This window comes from Rattus rattus, chromosome 18, assembly GCF_011064425.1.
Source record: "Rattus rattus isolate New Zealand chromosome 18, Rrattus_CSIRO_v1, whole genome shotgun sequence".
NCBI lineage: Eukaryota > Metazoa > Chordata > Mammalia > Rodentia > Muridae > Rattus > Rattus rattus.
In genome coordinates this window covers 10418856-10435159 of record NC_046171.1, presented here as the reverse complement: position 1 = coordinate 10435159, position 16304 = coordinate 10418856, and the positions used below count along the sequence as shown (strand labels likewise).

Genomic DNA, 16304 nt, shown 5'->3' with positions numbered 1-16304 from the left:
ATGAAAGTTTCATTTTTTTCAGGGTTTGAAGAATACAATAGGTAAGGAGGAGAAAAGGAAGACAAGAGGATTGGGTAGAGGATAGCATTGTATCTGTGGTCAAGAAGCAAAAGCAGATGAATAATGATAGTAAGCTAGGTTTTTTAATTTTTCCATTAACAGTCCAGTATGATTCTATGGAACAGAAGGTGTCACACACATTCAAATGGATCTTCCCTTCTTGGGGAAATCTGTCCAGAGATACCTTCACAGAAATGCCCAGAGTAGCAAGTTCATGGTGGTTCCAAATCCAGTCAATTTAACACTAAAGATTACACGTAAGAATTACGTTACTCTCTCATGAGACATGGTGTTAATTGACTCAATTGCACGTGTGGTAGTGATAGGGGGTGTAATCGTTCCTGAGAGATGATCCTTAGTCCTGAGACTTCTCCATGTTGAGGATCCTTCTCAATGAAATTTTAACATCCTTATTTCTCAGACTATAAATAAAGGGGTTCAGAGTGGGAGTTACCAAGGTATACATGACAGCAGCTACCATCTCCCCAGAGGAACGTGAACTAGACGGGGGCTTCAAGTAGGCAGCAAAGATTGTGCTGTAGAAAAGGAGGACTACAGAAAGGTGGGAACTGCATGTGGCCAAGGCTTTCCTTTTCCCCTGTGCTGATGGAACTCTAGCCACAGCATGAAAAATACAACCATAAGAAATTACAATGCAGAGAACTGCACCAATTCCAAAAACTCCAACCAGAGCTGTCATCAGGATTTCATTAAGGTGAGTGTCTGAGCAGGAAAGTGTTAAGAGAGGCCCAAATTCACAGAAAAAGTGAGGAATCCCTTGATTGCTATGGAAAGATAACTGAGAGAGCATCAAGGTTTGGGTCAAAGACACACAATGAGCTACTCCCCATGACCCACTGACCAGAACCTCACATCTACAAGGAGTCATGAGAAGTGGGTAGAGCAGTGGGTGGCAGATAGCAGCATAGCGGTCAATAGCCATGACTGCCAGAAGCAGGTTATCCATGTCAGCAAAAACACCAAAGAAATACAACTGAGACAGGCATCCAGAGAATGAGACTGATCCATCTCCAGTCCCCAGAGTCTCCAGCGTTTTAGGAGCTGTGGTGGTGATGAAGCAAAGATCCACGAGTGAGAGTTGACTGAGGAAGAAATACATGGGTGTGTGGAGGTGGACATCAGCACCAATAGCTAACAGAAGAAGCAGGTTCCCTAAAAATCCGAGCAAGTAAAGAGCAAAGAAGACGCAAAAGAGGAGCTGCCAATTCTCTGGATTGCCAGATAATCCCAAGAGGATAAGGCCAGGAGCCTGAGTGCAGTTCATCCTGTCTTGTCAATAAAGAAGAAATGGTGTGAAGACAATTCTCTCACTGCAGGCAAGAATTGGCATCATCCCAGACTTTGATTATGCAATGGAAACTAGAATAGCAAAAGGAGGGAAAAGACTTGAGAGTTCATTAAAAAGAGCTCCCTAGGAAGAAATAAAGTCAAGTCATTAAATGTCTTCTGGGAATTCTCTAGGTGAAAACTATTGTATTTATCAGGTTTTTTTTTTTCACAGAATAGAATAAACATTTTGCTGTAATCATTTTTAGTTAGATTCCTTTGAAGACAGATGATGCATCTTAGTACTTAACTTAGTGTAACTTACTTAACTTAACTTACAGTGGGATTTCTGTAAATGTTCCTGGTCATCCAGAGAGTCTCCACTGTGTTTGCAGCTCTAGGAGACTGAGTACTGCTGTTTCCTGGATGACTTACTGTGACTACTGTTGCTTCAGTGAATGCCTTGTTCACAGTGCTGCCAAGGGAGTTCCTTCAAAATCTATAATTGCATTAGTTATTTGTTTAAAGGAAGTTACATGGATAAACATAATTTTTATAAAATGGAATAAGTCCTCATGTTTTCTAAAGCTTTTATTATTTTGATCTGAGAATGCCTCATCACTCCATTGTGCCCCACTGCCCACATTCATGAGTTATCAACAAGATTCACGATTCTCAGTACTAATTTTTGTGTCTTGTTCAGTTTCTGGTGCTAGCATAATATTGCAAACTAAGTAATGAAAAAAAGATTTATTTTGGATCTAAGATCAAGTATAAGACAGAAGTCTAAGACTCCCTTTTTGATGGAGTCTGAGACAACAGAGAACAACAGGCAGTACAATGTGGGAAGTGTGCAGTTGTTTCATTTGGTAACTCTTCTTAACCCACTAGTGTCTGATCATTGTGTATTCATTTAATTTAAAAGACAACCAAAGGTTTCACCATAGACTCAGTTTCCCTAATCTCAGGATTTCACTGAGCTGTGCTACGACTGAGAAATAATACATGGTTTCAAATCATAGAGTTTATCCTTGCTAACTCAGTTTCTCTACTAGGAAGTCATATATCTATATCCATATACATGCCATCTATCTATCTATCTATCTATCTATCTATCTATCTACATATATGTTTTAAGTTAGTATTTGCTTCCTTCACTAGGAAATGAGACATCATATTATGATAGAGCAAAGCAGAATCTGATTTTCCTCTTCAAGGAAAGCCTAGTGCTTGGCATTACAAAAAAAATAACAGAAATGGGTACGGCAATATGTCCCCTTCTGTAGTTCATTACAATATTTCAGGAAAGAAACACCTTTCCTGCAGGCATTGTCTGCTGATGTGACTTGAACACATGGTGCATCCATGTCCTTCATTCCCTCATATTTAAAGAGTCTTATAACATTGATCTCCACAAAATCTTCCTCATTTCAGCCCCTTGCTCACGTTTTTTTCTTAGCTGGACATTTTTCATCAAGGCAATCAATGCTTATTCACTTTACAGTATAGCTGGCTACATTTATTGAACCCAAATTTCTATAATTCACAGCAAACAGTTTGCTTTTGCCTTTGCTCTATTGCTCAAATACTCCTAGTGTGTCTTCTTTCCTATTAATTACACATACTGCACTTTACATTGTTATTGGAGACGTTTAGGTATGTGCCTTGCCCACTTGCTCCACTTCTAGCTAGGCAGTCTTTTTTTCTGGCTGGTCACCTATAGTTTTTCTAATTTTCACTCCTGACATTGTATAATTGGTAAATATTTTGACAGTCGAGCACTCATTGAAGTCTGCTAGGAATCCCATTTAACTACTAGTGACCACCAAGATAACATGGGAAATTAGTAAAAGTGCATTTTTCTCTCTAATAATGATGTCTAGAGGTTGGTAATATAGAGAAGAGCTGGTGCATTCCTAAGATCATGAGAATATAATATTTCTGTGTCTCCAGGAACACACAGGCAACTGCTAGAACTGTGATGTTCTAGTAATTATCTTCTTTCTACCATTCTCTTAGGAATATGATCGAGTTCAAGAGTCAAATAGGTCCGATCAGATTAACAAGAAGAAAATGTGTAAATCTTTTCTAATGTATGGAATAGGAGGCATCCTACAGAAGCAATGAAACATTGCATTGAATTATAGAAATTTGGGTACAATAAGTGTAGCCAGCTATACTGGAAAGCCAATGAAAGTCATGAAGCAGAGATTTCACCAATCACACAGTTATTCTAAGTATAGAGCAACATTTCTCTACTTAGCCAATGCAAAAGATTATTGGAGGTATTTTTGAACTACAGTAATTTTTCAATTCTGTGCAATTCTTATACTATACAAAGGTTGGGTGGAATTAAATGGTCCATCATTTTAGCCACCCAGTGCTAAATAGGGGACTAGTACAAAAAAACTGTGTTCCTTATGCATTTACTAATAAGTATAAAGTGCATATGGAGTCTTAGAATGATTTCATTTCCATTCATGTCCAAGTAAAATCTATCTTAAAACCCACCTAGGATTACAGTTAGCTGTGTCTAAATCTCTGAGCTCTCCAGTGCCTCCCATATTATTTGAAGATCTAACACACTATGGTGAACTAGAAGATGCTGAACTGTCTTCCCCCTATTTACTTGTGCATGTCTTTCTGCTCTTCAACTTCCTGTCTCAATCACACTGCACTGTGGTAAATATTCTGACACTTGATAAATCTACATGGATAATTCCCTCCTTTTTGTCCTAAACTCTGGGTTTTTCTGACTATCTCATGTAAAAACACAAACACACGCACACACACACACACACACACACACACACACACACACAAAGTAATTACTGCTTTTCCCCTTTTCCCTGCTTTGTTGTTATCAATAGACTGTATCTTAATTTTGTGTATTAAATCTTATTACTTATCTTCACCTTAAATGCAAGTTCTAAGAAGAAACAAAAAATGCTTTCTAATTTTTTTCAATACTATAACCACAGCATCCAAAACAATACCAATCATTTTTACCTGCCCTCTGTGCATTTACTGGGCTCACTATCAACTTAATATAATCTATTCAGTGTTTGTTAACAAACTTTATGAGATCATATTTACTTTTTATTACAGTTTGCATCTCCATTTTATCCACAAGATTCCCCTGACTATGGTGCTAAATTTAATGATCACCAGAACACACAAAAACAACACACCAGAACAAAAATTATCTGTGTCCTAGACTGAGTAAATGCTTTGAGCAATAGTGGGACAGTGGTTTTGGCATTCTGTTTCTTATATGACATATTCAGATTACTTGGCATCAGTATGAAAATTTCATTACATTATCAGTGAGTCAACATAGACAGCAAGGAGATGCCTGCCATGAACACATGTGTAAGAGAAATGGGAAATGTAACTGTTGATGGTAGGGTATTTCAAGAATAATAAATCATACTAAAAAGCACATGGCCCAGGATCTGGAATTATGTACAAGAAATGATGCCGGAAGTATATCCTACTACATTTCATAAACTATTTTCATTTTTCTGATTACAAAGTCATCCCTCTTCCTTTAAAAAGACTCTCACAGAGTTATGTCTTTATTTAACATGAAATACAACCAAACTTGACATCAACACTGGAACACAACCTGCTTCTCTGATGGACAAGACTTTAACAGATAATACAGATAAGAGGTGAATCCTCTGATTCTTTGCTCTCTCTTCCTTCTCTTTGTATTTTCTCTCATTCTTACATAACACATGTGCCCATCTTTATCACCAGATTCACTAAAGTCTCTCTCTCTCTCTCTCTCTCTCTTTCTCTCTCTCTCTCTCTCTCTCTCTCTCTCTCTCTCTCTCTCTCTCTCACACACACACACACACACACACACACAGCCATATATTTACAACATATATGCTTGATCACAAGCTTATCCTGAGTTCTGAAAATCCCAAACACACCATGAGTGCCTGTCAAAAAAGTCTATTAACAAATTAGGGAAATAAAAGATTTCTAGAGAGTGAACCTTCTTGGCTATGGTGTAATTTTCACAAACTGCAGTGAAAGATGTTCCCCAGTTTCCCTCACTCACCCATTGATGTTGTCTGAACTTCCTTTCATCAGAGTTGGGGAAAAGACCCTAAAAGTCCATGTGAAGGCACATTCTACATAAGCCAAGCTCTCAGGAGGTGGGTGAACTAGGCTCTCTGCACATATGTAACAGTTGCTCAGCTTGGTCTTCCTGTGGGATTCCTAACAATGGGAACAGGAGCTGTCTGTGACTCGGTTACCTGCCTTTGGATCCCTTTCCCCTCACTGGGCTGCCTTGCCTATCTTCAGTAGGGGAGATGTTCTTAGTCTTCACTGCAACTTGAAATACCTAGGCAGGTTGATATCCATTGGAGACCTCCCCTTTTCTGAGGAGAAAGGCAGGGGAGGGGAGAGGGAGGTATTAGGAAGAAAGGAGGGAGGGGAACTTGTGATAGGGATGTAAAGCAAACAAGTAACTGAAACAATACTTTAAAAAAAATAGTTCAAAATGTTCACCTGGACTACATCGAGGTTTTCACACAGGTTTGGGCTATAGGATACCTTGATTTAGGAAGAAAAGGAGTAAGGGATGGGAGAAGGGAGGAATGGAGGGAAAGAGAGAGGTAGAAATAGAAGGAAATGAGAGAAATTTTCTGCCAAAATATTGCCCATTATTCTAAGCTGCTGGATATAAAAACCTACTTATAATAATAATACTTAATCTCAGTAGATCTCATTTTGTGTTCTGACAGACGGATGACCAGAATGAATCCTCTCATACTTCCCCAGAAGCATCTTGGGCATTAACATCTTGGGCACTAACCTCATGGGGTTTTCTCTCCAAGGAATCATTCTGTCCAAAATTCTTTTCCCACATGAATCAATTTATTTGTTTTCTTTTTCTTCTAGTCATCTTATCCATATTAAAGATAATAAAGTTTTGGTTAAAACCCTTTGCCAATTACAAGGAAGAAAAGGGTTGTAACAATATCAAAGATAGGGCAGCACCACAGTAGTCCTTGAGAAATCTAATATATAGTGAATGCAAAACACCATGAAAGTTAGAGCAATAAACTGAAAATTAAACTGAGCTTTACAGAAACCGTTGATCAATTATGATCAAACATGGAGACTAAGCCAGGCATGGTGGCTCACATCTTTGATCCCAGCCATCCAGAGGCAGAGGTAAACAGGTCTCTGTGAGGTCAAGTCCAACCTCATCTACAAAGTGAGTGCAAGACAGTTAGGGCTGTGAAACCCTGTCTCAAAAAACAAAACAAGACAAAACCACATGGAGACTGAGCAATGCAGGTGAGAGTTTGGCTAACTTACCTGTGGGGACTGCTGCTTAGATACACATAGGATAGAAGTGGCAAGTGAGACTATCGAAGTACTGGAAACTATAAAGAATTTATTTGTGACATTGTGATTAATATTATTTCTGAGAGCAATATTGTGTATTAATATATTTTACGTCTATTCATCAAACCGCTGTCAATAGATTCATTGGCCTTCATCTCAATATTTTTGTTTTAATACTGTCCTTGTTTTCTACTTGCCAGAGCTGGTTTTCCATACAGCACAGCCAAAGAGCCAACTGTGTTAATGAATCTGCATCCAAGTCAGTTTCCTCTCCCTACACAGACTCCAAGAAATCTTGCTTGGATCCTCAGTGGAATGGGTGGACTTTAGAGCTTGCAAATACAAAAACCTCAGGGGCTTCCATTCTTAATATCTAAAAGGTTTGACTGTAAGACCTCTTGGAAGATTTCTCACCAGAGCTCCAGTGAATGTGTTAAGAGGAACAGAGGATCATTTTTCTAGTGTGTTTACTGACCAGATTGCAGACCTCCAGTCCTTTTTGTTTTTTATTTTATTTACTTACATTTCAAAAGTTATCCCCCTTCCCAATTTCCCTTCCACAACCCCCCTATCCTCTTCTCTTTCCTCCTGTTTCTATTAGGGTGCTCCCTTACCCAATCACCCACTCCTGCCTCAGTGCCCTAGAATTCCCCTACTTTGGGGGATCGAGCCTCCAAAGGACCAAGGGTCTCCTCTCCCATTGATGCCAGATAAAGCAATCCTCTGCTACATACGTATCTGGAGCCAAGGACCCCTTCAGATGTACTTTTTGGTTGGTAGTTTAGTATCTGAAAGCTTTGGGAGTTCTGGTTGATTGATATTGTTTTTAGGGGTTCTATGGGGTTTAAGGGGTTGCAAACCCCTTCAGGTCCATCAGTCCTTCCCCTAACTCCTTTGTTGTGGTCCCCACATTCAGTCTGATGGTTGGATGTGTACATCCCCATCTGTATTGGTTAGGGTCTGGCACAGCCTCTGTTGAGACAGCTATACTAGACTCCTGTCAGCTAGTGCTTCTTGACATCAGCAATAGTGTCTGGATTTGGTGCCTGCAAATGGGATGGATCCTTAGGTGGGGCAGTCTCTAGATGGCCTTTCCTTCAGTCTCTGTTCCATTCTTTGTCCCTGCATATCCTTTTGACAGGGGTAATACTGGATTAATATTTTTGAGATGGGTGGGTGGTCCCATACTTCAACCTGGGGTCATGGCTATCCAATGGATATGGTCTCTAGAGGTTGTATCCCCCCTTTGTTGAGTATTTCAGCTACTGTCATCACTGTTGGGACATAGGAAACTCTTGAGTCCCTAGCATCTGGAACGTTCTAGTGGCTACCCCCAGTTCCCCATCCCCTATTGCTACACACCTCCATCATCCAAATTTCTGACCCTCTGTACTTCTTGTCCAACTCCTCTGATACCTGATCCTGCCCCCCCATTACATTCCCCTCCTCTCTCCCTCCCAAATCTGTACCTCCCTCTCCCTCCCATGATTCTGTTTCCCCCTTCTGAGTAGGACTAAAGCATCCACACTTTGATTTTCTTTCTTCTTTGTTTCACTTGATCTATGAGTTATCTCATGGGTATTCCGAATTTATTTTTTTGGCTAATAACCACTTATCAGTGAGTACAAACTATGTGTGTCCTTTTGTGACTAGGTTACCTCAGGATGATATTTTCTAGTTCCATCCATTTGCCTATGAATTTCATGAAGTCATTGTTTTGATAGCTGAGTAGTACTCCATTGTGTATATGTACCACAGTTTCTGTATCCATTTCTGGGTTCTATCCAGCTTCTGGCTATTCTAAATAAAGCTGCTCTGAACATAGTGGAGCATGTATTCTTGTTATATGGTGGAGAATCTTTTGGGTATATGCCCAGGAGTAGTATAGCTAGGTTCTAAGGTAGTACTATTTCCAGTTTTCTGAGAAATTGTCAGACTCATTTCGAGTGGTCGTACCAGCTTGCCATGCCACCAGCAATGGAGGAGTGTTCTTGCTCTCGCCACATCCTCACCAGCATCTGCTATCACTTCAATTCTTAATCTTAGTCATTCTGAATGGTGTGAGGTGGAATCTCAGGGTCATTTTGATTTATATTTCCCTGACGACAAAGGATGCTGAACGTTTCCTTAAGTGCTTCTCCATGAGAATTCTTTGTTTAGCTCTGTATCTTTTTTTTTCCAGTTGGTTGATTTTTAAAATACATTTAATGTGTTGGAGATTGAACACAGTTAAATCTTTTTTTCCTGCTGTTTTTTAATTTTTTTAATTTAAATTTTTTATCAGTTATTTTGTTTATTTATATTTTAAATTTTATCCCCCTTCCTGGTTTTCTCTCTGAAATCCCCTCATCACAGCCCTACTCCCCCCTGCCTCCATGAGTGTGCTCCCCAACCCACCCGCCCACCCATTCCTGCCTAGGGAAAGGACTGAAGGAGCTGAAAGGATTTGCAACCCTATAGGAAGAACAATAGCTGTTCCCCATTTTTAAATTGTGTTATTGGCTTATCTGGAGTCCAACTTCTTGAACACTTTGTATATTTTGGACTAGCCCTCTACCAGATTTAGGGTTGGTAAAGATCTTTTCCCCATCTGTGGGTTGGCATTTTGTCCTATTGACAGTGTCCTTTGCCTTTCAAAAGCTGTTCAATTTTATGAGATTCCATTTGTCAATGATTGATCTTAGAGCATGAGCCATTGGTGTTCTATTCCACCCTGTGTCAATGTGCTTGAGGTTCTTTCCTACTTTCTCTCCTGTTAGATTCAGTGTATCTGTTTTTATGTGGAGGTCCTTGACCCACTTGTACTGAGCTTTTTACAAGGAGATAAGAATGGATCGATTTGCATTCTTCTACATGTCAACTGTCAGTTGAAGGAGCACCATTTTTTGAAAATGCTATCTTTTTTTCCACTGGATAGTTTGAGCTTCTTTGTCAAAAACCAAGTGACCATAGGTATGTGGGTTCGTTTCTGGGTCTTCAATTCTATTCTATTGATCTACCAGCCTGTCTCTGTATGAATACCATGCAGAAATATCACTATTTCTCTGTAGTACAGATTGAGTTCAGGGATGGTGAATCCCCCAGAAGTACCTTTACTGTTCAGAATGTTTTTCACTATCCTGGGTGTTTTGTTTTTTGTTTTTGTTTTTGTTGTTGTTGTTGTTGTTGTTTGTTATTCCAGATGAATTTGAAGAATTGTTCTTTCTATCTCTGTGAAGAATTGAGTTGGGATTTTGATGGTGATTGCATTAAATATATAGATTGTTTTAGTAAGTTGGCCATTTTGACTATATTACTCCTGCTGATCCATGAGCGTGGGAGATCTTTCCATCTTCTGAGGTCTTCTTCAATTTCTTTTCTCAGAGACTTGTCATACAGATCTTTCAGTTGCTTGGCTAGAGTCATACAAAGATATTTTATAATATTTTTGACTGTTATAAGGGTGCCATTTCCCTAATTTCTTTCTCAGCCTGTTTGTCCTTTGATTAGATGAAAGCTACTGATTTGTTTGAGTTAATTTTGTATCCAGCCCCTTTGCAGTTCATCAGATGTAGGAGCTCTCTCATGGATTTTTTTGGGTCACTTATGTATACTATATCATCCTCAAATAGTGATATCTTGATTTCCTCCTTTCTAATTTGTATTCTGTTTCCAATTTATATTCCTTTGATCTCTTTTTGTTGCCTAATTGCTCTGGGTAGAACTTGAGTACTATGTTGAATAGATGGGGGAAAGTGGGCAGCCTTGTTTTGTCCTTGATTTTAGTGGGATTGCTTGTAGATTCTCTCCATTTATTTTGATGTTGGTTATTGGTTTGGTGTATATTGCTTTCATTATGTTTAGCTATGGACCTTGAATTCCTGATTTCACCAATACTTTTAACATGGGGTATTGCATTTCTACCAATCTGGCCATGTAGAGGATAATAGAAGGAAAACTCCAACACAAGAAGGGAAACTACACCCAAGAAAAGACAAAAACTAATCTTCTCACAACAAACCCAAAAGAAGAGAACCACACAGACATAATTCTACCTCTAACAACAAAAATAACAGGAATAGTTTTTAATATCTCTCATCATCAATGGACTCAGTCCTCCATTTAAAGATATAGATTAACAGACTGGATACATAAACAAGATCCAGCATTTTGCTGCATACAGGAAACACACCCCAGTTACAAAGATAGAGTCTACCATAAAGTAAAAGGCTGGGAAAAAGTTTCCAAGCTAATGGTCTCAAGGAACAAGCTGGAGTACCCATTCTAATATCTAATAAAATAGACTTTCAACCAAAAGTTATTAAAGAAGATGGGGGAAGACACTACATACTCATCAAATGAAAAATCCACCAAGATGAACTCTCAATTCTGAATATCTATGCCCCAAATACATCAGCACCCACATTTGTAAGAGAAACATTACAGAAGCTCGAAGCAGACATTGAACCTCACACAATAATAGTAGGAAAGTTCAACACCCCACCCTTACCAATGGAAACACAAACTAAACAGAGACACAGTAAAACTAACAGAGGGTATGAAACAAATGGATTTAACATATATCTACAGAACATTTCACCCTAAAACAAAAGATTATACCTTCTTCTCAGCACCTCAGGCTACCTTCTTCAAAATTAACCATATAATCAGACATGAAACAAGCCTCAACAGATACAAGATGATCGAAATAATCCCAGGCATACTATCAGATCACCAAAGACTAAGGCTGGTCTTCAATAATAACAAAAACAGCAGAAAACCCACATACATATGGAAACTGAACAATTCTATATTCAACGATAACTTGGTCAGGGAAGAAATTAAAGACTGTTTCAAATTTATTGAAAATGAAGACACAACATATCCAAACTTATGGGTGGTGACAGTGCTGAGAGATGTCCCTGTGGGACCAGAAGGACCAAGGCCTTCTCCACATGCTATTCTCACCTGGCTGTGGAGTCCACGTTCCATAGAAAACTCATGGTCTTGTACATGTGCCCTCTGCTCTTCATTTCCAGCTGCTATCCAAAATTATTGTCATGGTCCACATAGTTGTCAACCCCATCTTCAACGTTGTATCTATTCCTTGAAGAAATAGAATGTACAGCAGGCACTGTGGAGTCTTCACTACTACAAACCAACTGAAATGTGACTTAAGAAGGACAGCAGTGAAGATTTTCTATTGGCCTATATCGCTGTCTTGATTGAAAAGTCTCTCACAAAGGGTTAGTAACTGTGGTCTTTCTCAGATTCCTTTTTAGGTTTTAGGAACTATGCCCATGGGGAAGATAATAAATAATTTTCTCATGCTAGTTTAAGAGATGATATAAATTACTGTGAGTTGTTTACTGAATACAGCATAAATACTGCTCTGAATAATTATCACACGGTGAAGAATGTACTGGATTGTCATTCTGTAGCCTGTTCCGGTATATAGCACTGCTGTTAATAACTAATGTAAATGAAATTATAGAAACAATATACCAATACAAACACATATCTGGAACAATGTTCATTTATTTTATTTTAGTATGCAGTATTATAGTTCTTTCTTATTGAATGTATTTGGTTAGAACATGGAAACTTGATGATGCAAATTGTAATTTGTTATCCCACAAAATGACATGTCACATATAAGTTTCCACATATATACCCACACAATAACAACAATAATATTTATTAATAAATTATTTCAAAAGGCATTCTGTATTATACTTTCCATTAAGATATAGAATAAAATTATTCTATCATTTTATCATTCTATCTATTATTTTATTATTCTGTCTATTATTCCATTAAGAGAAAGAGTAAAGTTATTCTATTTGTTCCTATTTACTTCAGTTATTGTCAGACTCACCATCCTCCTAACCTCTTACATATGATTTAATGTCTTGAAAAATAAACTGTATTTGGTATGATTTATCATTAGTTCAGCAAGATTAGGGATATTAGAAAAAGTTGAGAAACACTTCAATTCACTAGATCTCCATAACAAGAGAGATAGTAAAACCTATACAATATCAAAGGGCTGTTCTTACCAAACAATTGGTAGGAAATCCAAGAATTATCCAATGATTGTACAGATTTCAATGGATATTCATCGACCCAGAACATGAGTATAAGAAGAAAAAAAATCAAAGAACACCAAACCCAATATAGTATGATTTCCAACAGATCATTGTATTTTTTTACCTGTCCTATTGCTTTGGCAAAATTTCTGAGAAGCAATTTAAGAAAGAAAGTTCCATTTTATTCATGGTTTGAAGAATACAATACATGTGGATGAGAAAAGCACAGGCAATTGGGGTCAAAAGTCACATAACATGTCTGTTCAACAAGCAAAAAAAGATGAATACATGATAGTAAGTTTGGTTTTTCCTTTTTCCATTTATCAGACCAGGATGATGATATGAAATGGATGATGCCACCCAAATTCAAAATGGATCTTTCCTCCTCAATGACATGCCTGCAGAGACACACTCACAGATATGCCAAAGTAGGGTGATTCCAAATCCAGCCCAGTTGACACTGAAGGTTAGATAAAGCAGTCATGTAACTCTCCTGAGCCATGGTGTTAACTGGCTCATTTGTCTTGTGTGGTAATGATGTGGGTTGTGAACCTTGCTGAATGATGATCCTTAGTCCAGCGGTTTCTCCATGTTCAGGAGCTTTCTCAATGAATTCTTAACATCCTTATTTCTCAGACTATAAATGAACGGGTTCAGAGTGGGAGTTACCAATGTATACAAAACAGCAGCTACCACCTCCCCAGAGGAGTGAGAAGTAGATGGGGGCTTCAGGTAGGTGGCAAAGACTGTGCTGTAGAAAAGGAGGACTACAGAGAAGTGGGAACTACATGTGGCCAAGGCTTTCCTTTTCCCCTGTGCTGATGGAACTCTAGCCACAGCATGAAAAATACAACCATAAGAACTTAAAATGCAGAAAAGTGCACTGATTCCCATTACTGCAGACAAAGCCATCATCAGGCCCTCGTTGAGGTGAGTGTCAGAGCAGGAAAGCCATAAGAGAGGCCTAGAATCACAGAAAAAATGGGGGATCTCTTGATTGGAATGAAAAGATAGCTGAGAGAGCAGTAAGGTGTAGACCAGAGATGCACAATGAGCTATTCCCCATGACCCACAGGCCAGAACCCCACATCTACAAGGAGTCATAAGAAGTGGGTAGAGCAGTGGCTGGCAGATAGCAGCATAGCGGTCAATAGCCATGACTGCCAGAAGCAGGTTATCCATGTCTGCAAAAACACCAAACAAGCACATCTGAGTCAGGCATCCAGAGAATGAGATTGATCCATCTCCAGTCCACAGAGCCTCTAGCATTTTAGGGGCTGTGGTGGTGATGAAGCAAAGATCCACGAGAGAGAGCTGACTGAGGAAGAAATACATGGGTGTGTGGAGGTGGACATCAGCACCAATAGCTAACAGAAGGAGCAGGTTCCCTAAAAAGCCCAGCAAGTAGAGAGCAAGGAAGATACTAAAGAAGAGCTGCCATTTCTCTGGGTCACTGGACAGTCCCAAGAGGATGAAGCCAGGAGCCTGAGTGCAGTTCATCCTGGGTCTTGTTTTAAAAGAAGTAATTGGTGTGAAGACAATTCACTAGCTGCAGGCAAGAACTGGCATCAACCCAGACCTGGTCCCTTGGCAATGGGTCTCCCTCATGGCATAAATTGAGCAATGGAAACTAGAATAACAAAGGGAGGTACAAGACTTGAAGTTTATTAAAAATGGCTCACTAGGGAGTCAAAAGACAATTTGTTGAGTGTTTTTCTGGAATTCTCTAAGTGGAACCTATGCTATTTAATCACTGTGTTACTTGATTGAATAACCACTTTTCCTGTTAGTCTGTTTTACTGTGAGTCCTTTGAAGGCAGAGGCTGTATGTTAATATGTAGCTTCCTGCTTTGCTTACCATTGGATTTCAGTAAATATTCCAGTCTTTTCATAGAGTCACCTCTCTGTTTGCAAATCCTGCAAAGTACAGTACTGCTGTTTTACTGGGTGACCTACTGTAACCACAGTTGACTCAAATAATGTATTGTTCACAGTGTGTCCATGGGAGTTCCTTCAAAAAAATCATGTTACTTCTTTGTTTACAAGAAATTACTTAGAAATCAGAATTTTATGAAACCTTATAAGTCCTTGAGTATACAAGGCTCTAGTGTTTTGACTTGGGGATGCCTCATCAACTCAGTCATGGCTCACTCTCCACATTCAATGAGGTTTTGATAGCCAACATTCACATTTCTCAGTACCAATTTTCTGTCTTAGTCAGCTTCTGTTGCCAGCATAATATTACAAAACTCATTAATGCTAAAAGATTCATTTTGGATCAAGGTTCAAGTAAAAGATAAAGAACCCCATCAGATGGACTCTGAGACAGGAGAGACCAACACACAGGGCAATGTGTGAAGTGTGTGTCTGTGACTTCTAGAAACTCTTCTAAAGTCACTAGTGTTGAAATCATTGTGTGTTTACCTAATCCAAAGACAATCAAAAGTTCCACCACAATCAATCTCAGTTTCCTAACTATCAGTACCTCACTGGGCTGTGCTATGACTGAGAGCTCATACATGGTTTCAAACTATAGGGTTTAACCTTGCCATCTCAGTTCCTCTCCTAGTAAGTCTTATGCTTCTTTGATTGGCAGAACTACTTGAGGCACCGTAGATTACCACACTAGTGCTATAGAGGATGTTATCATGAACTCTTAAAAAATATTTAGTGAGATTTTGTTAGTATTTGCCTCCATTATAAGGAAGTGAGATATAATAGAATGAGAGAGCAAAGCAGAATCTAATTTTCTTCTTCAAGGAATGCCTGGTACATGGCATTACAAAAAAAGAAAGAAAAAAAAAACAATAAATAAGGAATTGGCACTGCATTGTCCCCTTCTGTGGTTTACTTTATTATTTTAGGAAAGAAACAACTTTTTCCCCAGCCATTGTCCTGCTGGTGTGACTTGAACACATGGTGCATCCATGTCTTTCATTCTCACATATGTAAATGGTGTTATAACATTTTTCTCCACAAACTCCTCTACATTTCAGCCCCTTGATCACCTTTTCTTTCCTTACCTAGACTGTACCTTTTCTCATCAATTCAATCAAAGTTCATTGCATCAAGAAAATAACTGGTTAGATTCATTGTACTCTAATTTCTATAATTTAAGCTGCAAACATTTCAGTTTTACCTTGATCCTATTGGTCAAAGACCTCTAGTGTTTCTTCTTTTCCATTAATTACATATACTGTACTGTGCCTTGTTACTGGGAACTCCTTTGTGTACCTCTGTCCAACAGTTCCACCTCCAGCTAGCCAGCCTTGTCTTTCTGGTTATTCACCCATAGTTTTTGTAATTCTCACTCTTGATATTGTGTACTCTTGTTAACATTAATCACCATACTTCCTCTCATCTGATAATTCTTCATCTTTCATCAAATTTGACTGGGATTTCAAAACTATGTTATAATTTTATCTTCTTTTCCACTTTTAAACTGTTATCAAATACTTTACCTTTTATTATTTTATCTCTTCTTAAATATATAGACAGGATGATCTGGTGCTTAGG

At 38.6% G+C, this 16304-nt stretch overlaps 2 protein-coding genes across 2 annotated transcripts; both read right to left on the bottom strand.

The window, feature by feature from the left end:
- Positions 1-415: 415 nt before the first annotated feature.
- Positions 416-1345, bottom strand: LOC116887390 (olfactory receptor 1361-like). The gene has a single exon (XM_032888984.1). The coding sequence runs from the start codon at positions 1343-1345 to the stop codon at positions 416-418; it is 930 nt and encodes a 309-aa protein (XP_032744875.1).
- Positions 1346-13358: 12013 nt separating this feature from the next.
- Positions 13359-14288, bottom strand: LOC116887325 (olfactory receptor 1361-like). Its single transcript, XM_032888918.1, has one exon. It carries the CDS (start codon positions 14286-14288, stop codon positions 13359-13361), a length of 930 nt encoding a protein of 309 aa, XP_032744809.1.
- Positions 14289-16304: the final 2016 nt, after the last annotated feature.